The sequence below is a fragment of the Syngnathus scovelli genome, chromosome 6, assembly GCF_024217435.2.
Source record: "Syngnathus scovelli strain Florida chromosome 6, RoL_Ssco_1.2, whole genome shotgun sequence".
Classification (NCBI taxonomy): Eukaryota; Metazoa; Chordata; class Actinopteri; order Syngnathiformes; family Syngnathidae; genus Syngnathus; species Syngnathus scovelli.
In genome coordinates, this window is record NC_090852.1 from 1,715,520 (window position 1) to 1,733,198 (window position 17,679).

General features: G+C 42.4%; 1 protein-coding gene across 4 annotated transcripts in view; it reads right to left on the reverse strand.

The window, feature by feature from the left end:
- plcg2 (phospholipase C, gamma 2) overlaps positions 1-17,679 on the reverse strand; it is a 134,355-nt gene that overhangs the window by 36,961 nt on the left and 79,715 nt on the right. For all 4 annotated transcript variants that reach the window (XM_049722934.2, XM_049722930.2, XM_068650935.1 and 1 more), the window contains 8 exons: positions 15,462-15,584; positions 15,208-15,388; positions 11,495-11,563; positions 11,288-11,397; positions 11,092-11,188; positions 10,924-10,996; positions 9,640-9,812; positions 1,609-1,711 (listed from right to left, as the gene is read on the reverse strand). In XM_049722934.2, coding sequence (XP_049578891.1) covers positions 1,609-1,711; positions 9,640-9,812; positions 10,924-10,996; positions 11,092-11,188; positions 11,288-11,397; positions 11,495-11,563; positions 15,208-15,388; positions 15,462-15,584 — 929 coding nt within the window. The remainder of the gene's footprint in view (positions 1-1,608; positions 1,712-9,639; positions 9,813-10,923; positions 10,997-11,091; positions 11,189-11,287; positions 11,398-11,494; positions 11,564-15,207; positions 15,389-15,461; positions 15,585-17,679) is intronic.

The window sequence follows — 17,679 nt, forward strand, 5'->3', positions numbered from 1 at the left end:
TGTAAGGAAGCTTTTATACACAAACCGTCATTATGGGGGGACAAAAGAAATGCATATTATACCGCTTTTAAGTTAAAGGCAGTCAATTTGGCCCATTATTGATGACTCGTGTGGCGTCACGTCTACTCTGGAGCTATACGTGTAGCTCGCTAGTTTAATGTAACTTAGTGCTTCGTGCGTGAATAAAATTATTATGAACAGACCCTCATCATGGAAAATGCTAGAAGAAATGCATAAAAGCGACGATGAAAGAGAAACCGAGGAAGTGCGTGGAGAAGGATATCTAAAGCTATTCCAATCTGACACTGAGGAGGAAGACTTTGATGGTTTCAGTGCACAGGAGGAAGATGAAGGTGGCTCTTTTTTTTACTTTCACTGGTATGTCTTTTTAACCAGCCCTGTTAGTGCTGTGCTACCGTGTTGCTGCTGTGTTACCGCTGCGTCTCAGTGACTTTTACCGGTATGTTTTTTTTAATCCAGCCCTGTTAGTGCTGTGTTACTTCCGTGTTGCTGCGGTATTACTGCCACGTCACAGACAGTGTTTGGAAAGAAATGTTAAGGTATGTTATTAAAACTTTAAAAAGGCTTTCTGTGTACGGTCTTTCTTTGTAAATAACTCGCGTGCACACTTCCATGTTGCTGCGGTACTACTGCTGCGTCACATGCAGCGTTTAGAAAGACATGTTAAAGTACGTTATTAAAACTTTAAAAAAGCTTTCTGTGTACTGTCTTTCTTTGTGAATAACTCGTGCGCATGTGCGGTTTATAGTCCTGTGCGGCTTATATGAGAAAAAAACACAAATATCCCTGAATTTTAGCTGGTGCGGCTTATAGTCCAGTTCGGTTTATAGTCCAAAGATTACGTTAGTTCTCTGCGTAAATTAAGTTAACAAGTGGAAATGATGTGACGAAAGTAGCTCCAAAATGCTGCCGAAAATAAGGCGGATGTTTCGCATCACTGCTGGCAGTGAGTTAGGTTTACAGAGGCAAGCCGATTTCCGTACTCACAGCTTAAATAATTTTGCCTTGAGATGTGCCAAATGATGCTGTCGGGCGGGCGAATGCTCGCGAGTCGCCGAGGGTCTAACATTGCCCGCCCCCCCCCCCCACCACCATAGAAAAAAAATAAAAATATTCTCAACAGATTTACACGATTCACGAAAACGATACCTTCGACGGAAAAATACACGGAAATCCGCGGATCCGCGGAAAATTCTCATCCCTGATTCCGGCTCCGGCCTTGCTGTGTGGAGTTTGCATGTTCTCTCTGTGCTCTTACATTCCACAAACGTGCACTGTAGGCCACTCCAAATTGCTCATAGGTGTGAGTGAGTATGGTTCTTCGTCTGTGTGTACCCTGCAATTTGCTCGGAACCGGTTCAGGCCCATCAGCTGATTCTGATTCTGATGTGTAAGTACCATTCTACCTTAGTGCTGTGGTATAACCCAAAGGCAAATTAAAATAATTAAATTAGTAAAGACTGAACATTAGTATTAAAAAACCATGATACTGGCGCTACTGAAGCATATTTTACACAAGAGCCTGGAGTAAATTTGTTTCTTAATCATTTGTTTTTCTATGTGCTTTTTATGACTGCATGCATTTACCAAAACGGTCCTTGTCCTTGCTGCGTGGCTGACAGTAGACCACCAGGTCTGACATCTCCATAGCAACCTCTGCCTTCTTCTCCACTTCCTCCTGCTGCCTGATCTGAGGTTGAAAAAAAATATGTATAATTATATCAAACAGTACTCAAGTACAGAGGGGGTCAACAGATGGCTTGTGAACCATTTGCGGTTCTTTGTATAACATTACTATTATGATACAATAGTACAATATACCATATTTATTCTAATTATCGCCCATATTCTAATAATCGCCCAGTGTGTGTTAGCAATGACATAAATAAAAAACATTTATACTTCTAATTATCGCCCATGCTGCTAAAAATTCCCCCCGAAACTTACGTTTTCCTCCGCGACCGAATGCCGACGTCATTGCGCAAGTTTAAATATGACTGATTTGACAGCGAATCTTTCCTGGAAATATTTGATTTCAGACTTATTTGAATGATCGACTGAAAAAATGCCAAAATATAGAAAATATACAGTTAAAGAGAAGCTAGCAATTGTAGCTGCTGCCGATGCAACTTCTATTAATGCAGCTTCTAAAGAATATAATGTCGATTGTAAAAGAATCAGAGAGTGGCGAGTAGTAAAAGGAAAGTGCGTTTGAAGTATGCTGCGTTCCTTAAGAACACCAGTGAGATGCAGGTATTGCATACTACATAAGGAAAATATACATATTATTGCCCATTTCAGTGCCCCTTGGCGATCGGACAAAAAGTGTTGGACATAAACCTTCTCTAATTATAACCCTGGGCGATATTTACCGTAATTTTCGAACTATAAGTCGCGTTTTTTTCATAGTTTGGGTGGGGGGGCGACTTATACAGAGGAGCGACTTATATATGAATTTTTTCACAAATTTTCAAAATAAAAAAAATAAATAAAAAAGTGAAACCGCGATAAACGAACCGCGATGTAGCAAGGGATTACTGTAATTTGAATTTCAAGTGACGTCAGCGCGCGGCAGTTGTTTACATAAAGGACAAAGATTCGATCACGGGATGACGAAGATGACGAAGGGCCCCACGTACTACCGGCATCATTAGCGGCTTTGTTTGTAAGTGACACAGAGGACGAAGAGTTTGAAGGATTTAATGATTTGGAGTGACACAGAAGGTTTGAAAAACTATTATGGCTTTTACGCACGCCCGGTCCTACTCTACGGAGCTCTCTTTTACCTCCGTGGATGGAAGTCGGGGGCCGGCGCTCGGCCGGGTAGCTGTCCGGGGACGGTGGATGGGGCTCGGACATGGCTTTTACGCACACCCGGTCCTATTCTATGGAGCTCTCTTCCACCTCCGTGGCTGGAAGTGCCACCTCCGGGGATGGAAGTCCACGCCGCCACACGCCTGAAAGTCAACGCCGGTGCTTGGGGCCATGTGACAGTGAACTATTTACATATGTTATAGTTATTTGATATATTTTATGTCGTGTAGCAACTTGTATATGTTTTTATCGTTACAGTTCAGTAGTTGTTGGCTTGTTGAACTCTTGTTTTGTTAAATAAAGAGCCGTTTACCAAACCCACGTCTTTCCTTGTACTTTGTTAACGCTACAATATAGTCATATACTAGATCTGTGGAATAACGACGAGGCTGACGTCAGGGCACACGTGCGGCGTTGTTGACAAAGGGCGAGGAATTTGATCGATGGATTTAATGATTTGGAGTGACACAGATGGTTTGATAATATTGTTGCTAATATAATAGTTATTTGATATATAATTTATATATCGTTATATGGGCCTGTGGAATATTTTGAAGTGCAAGCGCCGTCAGCGGTGCGCAGCCGGCCGGCATTGTTAACATAAAGGACGATCGATGGATTTAATGAATTGGAGTGACACAGATAGTTTTATAAACGTGTTATTTATGTAATAGTTATTTGAATAACTCTGAATGTTACGTCAGGGCCGTTCTCAGCTCTTCGTTTGTGTTTATGTCACGTTAGCATACCTATCATTTAGCCTGTTGTTGCTCGTTCATGTCTGTTCTTGGTGTTGGATTTTGTCGAATAAATTTACCCCAAAATGCGACTTATACTCCGGAGCGACATATATATGTTTTTTTCACGTTATTGTGCATTTTATGGCTAATGCGACCTATATTCCGGAGCGACTTTTAGTCCGAAAATTACGGTAGAATAAATACGGTACGTACATACCAACAAATAACTCTCGAAGACCTAATGGCCACAACTTTATTGCCACATTCACAATATATGCATCACAAATTCTGACATCACAAATACAATAATACATTTTGCCTGATTGTCTTTAGGGAGACAAAGGAGCAGGCCCCTGACTCTCTGGCATTCCAGAAATGATAAAAGGTCAGAGCCCAGAGAAGGAGAGAGAAGAGACAAAAGCCAAGAGAGACAAAAGCCAAGAGAGAGAGAGAGGAAGTGGCCTCAGCTCTTTTAGTGTACGGACCCAGTGACGTTATGTCTCATGTGGAGGATAAAGGAAGGTAGTTCAAATAATGGAAATTTGAACAAAAAAACTAGTACTATATATTGAAATTGTACTTTGCAATCTTTGAAAAATTACCGATGTTCAACCAATCCACCATGAGTAATTGTGAAGGGTACTCTAAACTGTAACCCTTCTTCCAATCAAATAATCTAAATAATGCACTTTATAGAATATAATCACAAATGAAACACGACATGAAAAACATATGCAATCTCTGACAAATAGGTTTGGCGAGTTACTATAAGCTTGCTTTAGTACAATCAGCATAACCAAAAGTTCCTCTTAAATTTGCATACACATGAGTTTCTTCAGTTTTTAATCGCTGTTCAATATCATGACAGGACATCAGTAGCTTCCGCTACTATCATGTTACATTGGAATGTGCATCTCCACGATGGGAGATGGTCCTCAAACCCATGAAGACAGAACCCAATGTGTCCCTTCAGAATGGTGACATAAGTTTCTTGAAGATATAAAGTTTTTGTTTTCAGTGGCGAATGGTGGTTATTGTTACAGAGTAATTCCCAAAATTGAGGCATTGGATATTGTTAGGGTTGACAAATTATTTTGATCATATGATTATGTTGGAATGTAGACTAGATTTATTAACTTTGTTTAAACCTTTCCTTGACTCTGGAAAGTTTCCACATTCAGTTATTGAAACCTTCCAAATGGTATGGAAACATTCTTGGTTAGTTAGCTATCTAAAATGCTTTACTAGTTTCTGCTTCCACAACCTTGTAAAACAAAGAGCTGGGATCCCCTGCACTGATTAACCAGTTGTTGAGGTGACCACCAAATTTATTGTTTTCTTAATAAATATGCTTTTGCAAGGGGCCTAAGTCAGATTACTTTTCGATCACCTCTGTATGCTACAAGGTGACAAAGGTTTTCTTCACTTGCAAGTGCTAAAGGACAAACTGTCTCCAGTGTGGTTCTTGCAAAGAAGTTAGAGTGAGCACAACTCTAACAGATATATTTATTGATTACGAACAACTCATTATAAAATTGATTATTCTATCGATTTTTCCATCGATAACTCAAGTAATCACACCCATCACAACCTCATACTTTCACAAACAAATCATTATGAAATTGATTAGTCTATCGATTCTTCCATAGATTACTCGAGTAATCACCCACACCGCCACCTTATACGTACACACACACGCAGTTTAATTTTTTTCTTGGAAGGGGTAAATATATAAAATGTTTCACAGCGATAAGCTTGCTTCTGCAAGCAACAATTAAGTTTACCAAATGAAAATGCCAAAAGTGGACCCGACCTCCTCATTGCTAAGACCACCAATGTCAGACCTCTACACTATGCTAATGCCTCGCCCAACTTCGAAGGGAACCAAACACCAGGGAATGCCAACATGTTGCTTTAACGTGGATTTGTGAACCCTTTACGAGAAAACAAACACACAATGAGGGCATTTACTGTGTCAATAAAGAGGATTTACCAGACCACGGGATGTGTATTTAAACTGGCTGGAACCAGACGTGGCATCTTTCCAAAAAATTTCATCGGCCCAGCTCGGGGGTCAACCCCAACCAAAACTGATCTGCCATTTTACTAGGCCTGTGTGTGTGTAGGGGGGTCCAATATCGTAATATATTGTTGAGCCCTTAATTGTATTAATCAATACACTGACGGCAAATATTGACATTTTATGACAACACACAAACATAATAAATGTACCCTGTTTTCAGTACCTAATCTCTTCTGCTCTGTTTGTGGGGTCGCTATAACCCGTAAATAGAGAAAAAATAGGTGGAAGCAGTGGCTGGCGAAGAAGAGCAGACGCAAAGGCTCAACCAGAGGGTTTTTACTCAAAATCGTGGAGACTCTTTGGAATTTACGACACAGATGACTGAGTAATATTGGATAACGAATATATAATCTGCAAGAAGTGTTTTTCAACATTAAATTATAATAGCAACACTATGAATCTATCTACAAATCCACTTCTTTCGCTATCACAGTAAACTATAAGAAGGTGAAGGAAATGGAGTCCAAAAAGTCTCTGCTAGCTACAAAAACAGATATGCTCACACCTCATTGATTAAGGTACATACGCATACAATTCTGCTTACACAGCAAATTAATAAAGAAGATTTTTTTTCTGTTTAAAAGAAAACATAACTAGACATTTTTTGATGTGTAATAGTCTAAGTGGTAAAGAGAAATGTTTTAATCATAACTTCATGGTCTGAAATTTATTTTTGGGCACTTTGAAATAAATGTTTTTTGGTATATTACATGAATAGCTTAATGACCTTTTAAACTGTTCAATGCATGCCTGATGTTTTTACTAAACTATTGACACTGCCAAGGGTGTCTAAAATTCCTTAATGCTTGAGTATATCCTGTTTTGCTAAATGCTGGATGCTATTTCATGTGTCACCTAATGCTTAATGTCATGGATCACTTGAGAATGTTTTGGACGGCGAGAAATGTTTTGCCCAACAATGAAAGTTGTGGTTGGAAGCATGGTTAACTGATAATGTGCAAAAGAATAAATAAGTACATGAAATGTCAGGAGCAAAACGAAATGGATAAACAGTAAAAAAATATTGATGGCTGGCGTACTAACAATTGCTAAGCACCGCATAGATAATAGGTCGTCTCCTAGCACACAGTTTATGTTCAAATTAATAAGTCAACATTTGATGTCCTTACAAGTCTGTAGAAAATGTTCATGTCCGCATAGAGAATGGCAAAATTGGCAAGATGTGGACTGGATGTGCGTAAAATGATTGCGTGGATGCTGAGAAGATGCGAGGGTCGATGGAAAATGAAAGTGGCGGTACCTTGAGACAAAACAGGCAGAGGAGCAAGAGAGGAACGCAGGAGAAGGATAACCAAGAATTCGGCTAAAGGATGGTCGCCAAGGCCAAAAGAATGAAAGCCGTGGGAGGAAAACAGCCTCCATTGAATCAACCCTACACCCCAACACAGAATCTGCCCCCCACCGCATCCATCACCATGGAAGTAGCTCTTATCAAACTCGCCCCCACTCCCGTGGAATCAGCTCTCATCGAACTTGCTCCCACTCCCATGGAATCAGCTCTCATCGAACTTGCCTCCATTCCCATGGATTCAGCCCTCATCAAACTTGCCCCCACCCGTCTGGAAACAGCTGTCATTATACTCGCGCCCACCTACGTGTGCAACGCAACTCGACTCAAAATGAGCACTTCCAAGAACTTCGTTACTGCTTTTTTTCCCCTGAAATTACATTGGGGGATTGTCGGAGAGAAAAGCCCAGCTCTGTTTTGTAAACATTTTTCCTGAACGCAGACTTAATATAATTTAATTAGATTATATTTAACTAATCTGGTGTGAGTCTGATTTGTGTGGCTATCTTTGTCCTTAGAAAAAAAACAAACATGCGTTAAAGAAGTTGGACACAGGTAATTAGTAATGGTTGATGCAAGGAAGGTCCTCGTCTTCTATCCGGTAACATTTTCCAACAAAGGTTATAATAAAACCAAAACCAGTCCGGCGACAATCACTACAGAGTGGAGACCTTCTTCAGGTCGCCGAGATCACGGAGTATCACCAGGTCTATTGATGATGATGATGATGATGATGATGATGATGATGATGATGATGATGATGATGATGATGATGATGATGATGATGATGATGATGATAGAACTTTATTCATCCCACAGCGGGGAAATTCACTTGTCACAGCAGTGCATATGAGTGCAAGAATAATACAAGTGCAAGAATAAAACAAGTGCAGGATTACAAAAAAGGGTAAATAACAGACAAGGACAAACACAACACTTGCTCCTTTTTTTTCTGCTCCTCTTATTTATTTATTTATTGTTGTGTTATTTATTCATTATTTATTCAGCACGCTTTTGTTATACTTGTTTACTTGTTTGTCTGTTGTGAGCCATGTCTTGTCACCGTGGGATAGGGGGGAACGAAATTTCGGTTTCTTTGTGTGTCTTTGGCATGTGGAGAAATTGACAATAAAACTGACTTTGACTTTGACTTTGACAAGTGCTGCTAGCAGAGACGAAACACATTCATTTTATCAGGTGGCATGCATGTTGTAAAGTCTGACAGCAGAGGGAACGAAAGACCTGCGGAACCGTTCCTTCCTACACCAAGGGTGCAAAAGTCTGCCGCTAAAGGAGCTGCTCAGGGACCGCACAATCTCATGGAGGGGGTGAGAGGTGTTGTCCATGATGGATTTAAGCTGAACCTACATCTTCCTCTCACCCACAACCTCAATGGAGTCCAGGGGACAGCCCAGGATAGAGCTCGCTCTTCTGACCATCTTATTCAGTCTCCCCCTGTCCCGGTCAGTACTGCCCCCACCCCAGCAGACCACAGCGTAGAGGATGGCTGAGGCCATCACAGAGTCATAGAAGGTCCGGAGGAGAGCCCTGCACACACCGAAGGACCTCAGTCTCCTCAGCAGGTGGAGGCGACTCTGGCCCTTTTTGTACAGGGCGTGGGTGTGATCAGTCCAGTCCAGTTTGTTGTTAAGGCGAACACCCAGGAATTTGTAGTTCTCTACTACCTCAATGTCCGATCCCTGGATGTTCACCGGAGTGAAGATGGGTGCTGTCCTCCCGAAGCTCACAATCAACTCCTTCGTCTTGCTGGTGTTCAGCTAAAGCTAGTTGAGCTCACACCAGCTGACAAAGTCCTTGATAACCGTCCTATATTCCAGATCGTTCCCCTCCGAGACATATCCAACAATGGCCGTGTCGTCTGAGAACTTCTGGATGTGGCAGTGAGCAGTGTCGTGGGTAAAGTCTAAAGTGTACAGGTTGAAAAGGAAAGGAGAGAGCACCGTACCCTGGGGGACACCTGTGCTGCAGCGCACACAGCGATGTAACCTCACATACTGCGGCCGGTCGGTGAGGAAGTCCGTTGTCCATGCAGCCAGGCGCTGGTCCACACCCGCAACCAATTTAAATTGCCTAATTTATTTGAATCTAGCAACACTGGAACCGAGACGTGAGCTACTCAATCGCACTTCACAAAGACAACCCCGCATTGTATGCTGATGCTAAAGAAGTGAAGCGAAACACGTGTGATTTAAGACAGCCAAGACAACTGCATCACAGCTCCCCTTTGGCTAGGGCGTCTTGACAAATAGGTTTGGCGAGTTATTGTAAGCTTGCAGTATTGTATTAGTTTAGTATTGCTTACAGTATTGTAAGCTTTTAGTACAAGCAGCATAACCGAAAATGTGGATATACAGTTTTTCTTCATAAATATACATTTCCTTCTGAGCACCACAGGAACAGTTTAAAAAGTTCATGATGTAAATGCTTACCTGCTTTAATAGTTGTCACTGTGAAAGATATTTAGATATTCATTAAAATAATAAAAACAACAATGCTATAGCACTATAGTTATTTATCTGTGCTACAGATGTCATGTACAGAACAAGAAAAGCAAATTCTATCATTGCAGCGCAAATGAGAGGGGGGTGCTTAAAAGTAACTATTAATAATTTAACATTAATCATTTAAATATTTTAAAAGCAAATACTTGCCTCTTGTTCTCTACTGAATTGCTTTCTCATTTCTCTCTGAGTGATGCCCCAAGCCACCTTGTACCATTCAAAAAGCTCCTCCAAAGAGTCTGCGGCCAAGTCAAATTGCAGGCTGTCTTGCTCCATGTTCTGCAGAGTAAGAACATGTAGCTTTCCGTTTTTACCGTTTTTCACTGAAAAGAGAGAGGACAGAATTCAATGTCACAGCATTCTTTAGTCTAGACGATGTTTATTTATTCTTGATCATTTGTTATATTCCTGATGAATTGATTATTTTGTAATATTTTACAATTGTCACTTTGAAATAGAATAATTTTCCTCAAGTAAGTGCATTCATTGGATTTGTTATACATGCAGTAGTCATTACTCTGGCAAATTTGCGATTTGCTATGTTTGTGTTGTACCAGCGTTGTACCTCATAGTATTTTGGACGAACGTGAACTAAACGTAGCGCATTTTTTGCTTCTGGCTCATTTTGGGGCCAATCAACGATTTTTGAAGGGCTGTTCATTTTTTCTTCTTAGCCTACATAAGAAAACCTTGCTAGGCAGACTGTAAACAAGGCTTAATAAGGCGGGGGGGTATTTTGTAACCCCAACCACCTACATGGCACGTGCCTCATCAAAATGCGATGTGTGCTTGGAGAAGGGGAAAAAGCGCAATGACACTTCATTCGATGTACTCAGCAGCTCGATGAGCAGGCCCACTCATCCTTTCTTGTCAGACACAAATGAAAATGTAGTATCATCCTATGAGAGCATTCAAGAATATTATGAGTAGTTGTAGTGCTCTCAATGGTGTTGGACTCCAAATTACTCAATGAGATTGTTGATTGTTTTTTGGTTTATGTATGCCATGCAATCGCATTATCAGTTCCCTGGACAGCGCTTCTCTCTTGTCCCTCCCGTCCTGTCAGGCAGCATTATTTAGTAACTGGAGAAAAGGAGAAAAGCTCGGAGACCAAGAAAGACAAGTGAACACTGAGAAGTGTGATTCACCAATCTACTGTACGTTTTGTTTTTCGAATGATGACCTGCCTTCCAGTATGGGTGTTGGGGGGAAGAAAAGAACTATGAACGTTTCATTTTTGTAGCAATAAACTTAGCTAAAAAATTTTTTAATTCTGAACTATGAAAACGTTAATTTTAGATTTTGTGAGCTGAACCAGTTTGTGTAGAAAATGATATTTCCCAACACTGTCCCTTTCCGGGATCACGTGGTCATGTTCATTGTTTTGAATAGTCCATTAAGATGGTGTTAGAAGGGAAAATACATTATACTCACAGTTTTGTATGTTACACTTAGATATATCCACCACACCCTTACATAGTTCACCCAAGGGATTGTCTTCTATATCCTGTAGTTAGATCACAATCACTCAAGAAATGTAGTCTTTATACCACCAAACTTCCAGTTATGGTAAATGTTGTTGTTTTTTTTTTTTTTTCAAACCTGTTGTCTAAAATCAAGTTTGGTGTTGCTGGACACTTCCTCAACATAATTGGATGGGAAAAAAAGCTGCACCTTTCCACCATGGTCTCCTTTCCACCTAGAATGTGAAGAACAATGTTGTTTTGTTTTTTTAAATTGTTTTGTGTAGTTTTGTATTTGGTCATGTCAAAAACAACCGTGTGCAAGACGGACTCACCACCCATCATTGTCTTTGGACACATTATGTATCAAAGCGTCTTTATCAAAGGTGAGTTCATCGGGCCTTGTAGCCTGGTAGCTATAAACAGCCCTGACAGTACTCTTTGGCTTAGGTAGACAAAAAACAACACACAATAAGCATACAGTGCGTTAAGCATAATACAAAAACAACAAAATAAAATATTACTAGCAATCCAGTACATACCAGTGATGACTCAATCTCATTGGGTTCCACATAGGTCTTCATTTCGTACAGTGCAGCAGTGCTGTTATCCTGTCAAACAGAATACAATGTAAGGTACCATTCTTTGCAGAGGCTAAAACGAAGTCTGAATAAGTTAGAATTAAGTTAGCACTCCTGCCTCACATTACTGAGGTTCTGTTTGATTCTGAGCTACAATGCATAATCATGGTTATGCATAAGGTTAACTGAAGACTCTAAATTGCTGCATGGTGTGAATGTGAGTGTTTAGATATGCCCTTTGATTGACTAACGACTAGTCTGAGGCGTACCCGAACTTTTGCCCAAAGTCAGATGGGATAAGATAAACCTCACTCGCAACCCTAGTGATAATTGAAGGAATTTTGAAGTAATTCACATCTAAAGGGCTTACATTGATGTTTGCTACGCAGCTGTTATTTAGATGAATAAAAAGGACACAAGTTAAATGCATTGATGTTTGCAATAATCCATGTAGCTTTCATTTCCTGATGAGTGTGAATGGCATTGTGAGGATTTCTGGAAAAACAACAGAGTGACTGCAGGTGGTGGGTGCCGGCAGAGGGACTATTAGTCAACAACAGGAAAAGCTTCCGACATGTGGGAGAAGGCGACCACAGAACTAACATTGAATTCTACACCCGAATAGTCCCACGGAGTTAAGACAACACAACTCCTTATTTGACATCTGGTCCTTGAAAAGTGCACAACTCACCCATGGCTGGCAACACACACACACACACACACACGCATACACACACGCACGCACACACACACACACACACACACACACACACGCACACACACACACACACACACACACACACACACACACACACACACGCTTTTTTATGAAATGTATAAGGCTGGGTCAGGGATAGCATCCTTTGTCAATCTGATTCACTACCTTTGTGGTTCATGACAGCTGTGGCCTGGAGCAATGACCTTGCTCAGAGGCCTACCTGACAGGCAGTGGACCTTTTCTCTCATATGACGACTTAATAAAGTCACTTTAATAAGTGAAAAAATGCGATAAGTGAAAAAGAAAAAGATTTCCATCCATAGCAAAGCAATCTGGCTATCCACTCGATAGCAGGTGGGTGATAGGGGCAGCACTGTCAACATCATGATGTCATCCATTCCAACTTGGCGCCGTGAATTAAAGGCTAGAGAAGGGGGTTATTTTGACAAATACTGGACACAAAATTAGGGACACCAGATATTGAGCAAACCTTACATTATTGCCCCCTTCCCCCAGCAAGACCTCAATGTGGGACTTCCGACGGTACAGTTGATATAGAGTGGCTATTTACGCCTTTAATTTGTGACCCTGGCGTGATGGCAAAGGTATGCTAATAACGCCTCGTTTGTGGTCAGTTAGGACACCACCTTCTAGTTGTAAGAGACGCATTGATTGGTTTCCTTCTTCCACGCCGGCGGCTGCCAAAATAAGGTAAGCGGAAGTTCTAAAATAAGGTAAGCAGAAGTTCTGTACATTGTTTGCGCTAAATTTAGGTGTACAAAGACGAAGATCATTTGGTGTTTAGCAGGTTCTGGATTTGCCTTGCCGTAGACTGGCGTTCTACCAGATGCAGTGGAACATCGTGACGTTTTGGTGCATATAGTGTAGTTTTGGGGCCCTCTAAAATGATGGCACACCTCGCTCAATCGAACTCAGCCCTCTGTGACTATGACTAAGACATTTTGTCTCAAGTTTTGTTTAATCTGGTATAAAAAGATTGAAAGAAGGATAGGTTGCAGAAAGAATGTGTTAAGCTCCAAAAAAGAAATAGTAAGTCACAAAATAAGAAGGTAACATAGAGGCAGATACATGATGAATTGCATCATGGCGTAAAGGAAATGTGGAAACAGAGACAGAAAACATAATATTAGAAGAGCAAATTTAGAGAGAGAAAAGGGAAGCAAAGTAACAAATAGAAAAGAAGATGAAGATGACATCATGTGCATCTTACGGCAATGGGGAGCCACCGCTTTAGCAAAACTCCACGAAGAACAAGACCCTGTGACCAATGCAGTATGCAGGCAAACACAGTAATAGGGTTAAATGACAAAACAACATTGTATCCAACTCTGCCAACAAATTAACAATCATTTATGTCCCTTAGGCACCACCACCATACCCACTTGCCACTTAGGAGACACCCGGTATGATGGCACCGATGAAATTCAGGAAACACAGACCAGATAGCAAACGTATTCTCGCAGCACAACTTTCTCAGAGGCAGGTGGTGCAGGGTCCCATTCCAAAATGCTAAATGTCCACTCCAGTTTTTATGGTACCCGTGAGCGTGCCGTGCCCCTCACAATTTGGTGACAGATCACCCCATCCACTGACTGGTCAAAGAAAACACCCACATGATCATCAGTTTTAACCTGGATGATGCCAGACGCATTAACAATGATTATTGCAATAGTGACAGTGACACTGATGATTGGAATGGCATTACAGAAGCACGGCAAAAGGCAGAAGTGGCAAGTAAGAAAAAGGTTTCAAATGTTAAGAATAATGTTTAACAATTAATGTTTTCTACAGATGCATGAGCATGAATTGGGTGGGGGATGGCAGTATGACCCTTTGGGGGTCCGGGACACACAGGCACTCGTGGACAATTTACCTCAATTAAACAAAGGAGCCCAGGGGTGGATTTCAGATGTTACAGCTTTAATGGCAGGACAGAAACGTGGCAGTGGCCTGCCATGTTGTGTGGGGGCTGTTACTCCCACAATGCAATAAAATGTAGAGAAAACTGCGCAGTTAACTGCTGGTCAGAGAAAGGAAGCTAACAAGTATAAATTGCAAAAGCTGTTAAAGCTTAACTTAACACAAGAGGAGGCTACAACGGCCAAATCAGAAAAAGATAAAGATAACATGATGGTTTTAACTGAACAGTCTAGTGGATGTGGAAGGGACCATGGGTGCGGTTGTGGCTGGGGAGGAGCTGGAGAAGTTCTAGTCTATATTCCAAAAAGAAGAGCTGTTAGTTGTATGTGTCCATGTTAGTCAGTAAAAAAGGTGTGTTTTATTTTTTTTTGTTAGAAACAAATTTGTTATACTTGCACCAGAGCGGAAATAGGTAAGTTGATTAATCACTTAGCCTCATGTTCACTCACTGCTACAGTCTGCTGGACAATGCCTGACATTGTCTAACCCATTGAGGAATATCTTGTGATAGTTCTTAGAATCCGTGAATGTGAGACTAAGGTAAATGGTAAATGGGCTGTACTTGTATACTGCAGAAAAAACGGAAATGAACAAAAAATCATTTGAGGGGACATGCTCAGTAACACGTTTGCATTTGTCTCATGGCGCAGTGAAGTGACGTATCATTTCAGCCTAAGTGTCTCTCACTGGACCAATTTAAAAGTGCATACACATTGACTTGCCACTCAAGATTAATTGTATTAATTTTCATAGTGAGTTAATTTGCAGAATAATTAATTAATCAATTAAGTGACATCCCTTATATCATGTTAATAACATAACGTCCTAACTCAATGTTGTTGATCTTTTTTTTTTTTTTTTTTGCCAGTCAAATTTTTGCAGGAAATGACTCTCCATAGTCTAATGCAGATTTTTCAAAAATGCCCCAAAAAAAGATGAGCTTGACAATTACGTTATTAGTGAGACAGTTTGAACAATTTTTCCCCATCCTCATCCAATTTCATAAGAAACTCACTGTGCTGAAGCGAGCCACTAGGTCAGGCGTGACTGGGTATCGCAGCTTGGTCTTGCGATAAAGTGGCTTCTTCTTAAAGTAGTTTACCAGCTCCACAAGGCTCTCAAACTCGGTTGTTGTGCCAAGCAAGTAAACACTGCCTTCCTTCTGGATCCGACAGTGTTTCACCTTACCATCACCTCTGAGAGACAGAATTGTAGTTTAGTACAAACTAGAGTTAATTAAGAAAATTCATTATTGGCATGCTGCACAACCTGAACGTGATTGCAAAAGAGTCTGGGTCTCCCTCTCTTTGTCGTATCAGGAAAGCTCCATCTCTTGGAATTTTCAACAAATAATCTTCAGCCTCACCTCTGCTCAAGTTTTTATAAAACCACCTAAAACAAAATACAAAAGAACATAAAGTAATTATATTGTACACTTACATATTTTCCACATTTTATTGTAGAATAATAAAGTTCCAAGGAATACCCCTAAGAAACACAATATTTTCAGTTTTCTGTTAATGAAATTAAACTATTCTAACTTGCTACAAGTACAGCAGGCAGGTTCTGCTCGGCATTGGCGAAAGTGAGTTTTGTGGCGTTCTGGACTTTGATGCGGAGACATTAAAGGCGCTCGGACTGCTCCGTCCTGGAGCGTGTCCGGACTCGCCTGCTATTCCTCTCCCGGTTGGAAAGCGTCAGAAGCGGTGTGCGAGGAGGCAGAAGAGGGGCAAGCGCGGAGGCGTCCGGGCCAGGCTGGCGGCCAACCCAGCTTGCCCGGCCGTGCCTTCCATTCTTCTGGCGAATGTTCGTTCGCTGGACAACAAAATGGATTACATTGGCCTGCTGAGATCTACGAACCGGACAGTGCGTGTGCTCGTGTTCACTGAGACTTGGTTGACTGTCAACATTCCGGACTCTGCTGTGCATCTGGAGCGACTAGTGTGCTATCGGGCGGACCGTGCCATTGTGAGAGGGGGAAAGTCGCGAGGAGGTGGAATATGCGTCTACATCCGTGATGAATGGTGCCGGGACTCTGTAGTTGTATGCAGGCACTGCTCGCCACTGGCGGAGTTTGTGATCATTAAGTGCCGTCCTTTTTACCTGCCGAGGGAATTTACCGCGATTCTGCTAGTCGCGGTATACATCCCGCCTTCCAACATCGAAGGCGATAGGATCGCGGCTGTCGACATCTTTAACATTTCCCTGCAGCAGGCCATCGTCCCTTCGTGTTTCAAGGCTTCCACCATCGTACCTGTGCCGAAGAAGCCTGCTCCGTCCTGCTTCAATGACTACCGCCCCGTGGCACTGACGCCCATCATCATGAAGTGCTTTGAGCGGCTTGTCATGGAGCACATCAGATCCATTCTCCCCCCCACCATAGACCCCTTCCAGTTTGCGTACCGAGCCAAACGGTCCTCTGAGGATGCCATCTGCTCTGCCCTCCACTCGGGCCTCTCCCACCTGGAGAGTAGGGACTCGTATGTGAGATTGCTCTTTGTGGACTTCAGTTCTGCCTTCAACACCATTGTGCCACAAAGACTCATCTGCAAACTCGACAACCTGGGCCTCAGTACCTATCTCTGCAACTGGCTACTAGACTTCCTCTGTCAGAGGCCTCAGGTAGTACATGTTGGCGACAAAATCTCCGCCAGCATCACGCTGAGCACGGGGGCCCCCCAAGGCTGTGTGCTCAGTCCGCTGTTCTTCACCCTGCTGATGCATGACTGCACTGCGTCCTACAGCGACAATCGCATAGTGAAGTTTGCTGACGACACGACTCTGGTGGGTCTCATCACCAAGGGCGACGAGACTCAGTACAGGTTGGAGGTTGACCTTCTGACCGCGTGGTGCAGGGACAACAACCTCCTGCTGAACGTCAACAAGACCAAGGAAATTGTTGTTGACTTCCGGAAGGGTCACACGAAACACCTGCCGCTGACCATCGACGGTGCAGTGGTGGAGAGGGTGAGCAGCACCAGATTCCTGGGGGTGCACATCAGTGAGGACCTCTCCTGGTCCGCCAACACCGCGTCACTGGCGAAGAAAGCTCAGCACCGCCTGTACTTCCTGCGGAAACTCAGGCGAGCAAGTGCTCCTCCGGCCGTCATGACTACATTCTACCGTGGCACCATTGAGTGCGTCCTCTCCAGTGGTGTCGCTGTCTGGGGTGGTAGCTGCACTGAATACAACATGAAGGCCCTGCAGCGCATAGTGAACACGGCTGGTAAGATTATTGGTGCTTCACTCCCCTCCCTGAAGGGCATTTACACCTCCCAGATCGCCCGCAAGGCGACCACGATTGTGAGTGATGTGAGTCACCCCGCTCACTCTATGTTTGATCTTCTGCCCTCTGGGAAGAGGTACAGGAGCCTGCGCTCCCGCACCGCCAGACTCACCAACAGCTTCATTCTCCAGGCTGTTAGGATCCTGAACTCTCTTCCTCCTTCTGCATAGCGTCCTATACTTATTTATTGTGTTATTTGTT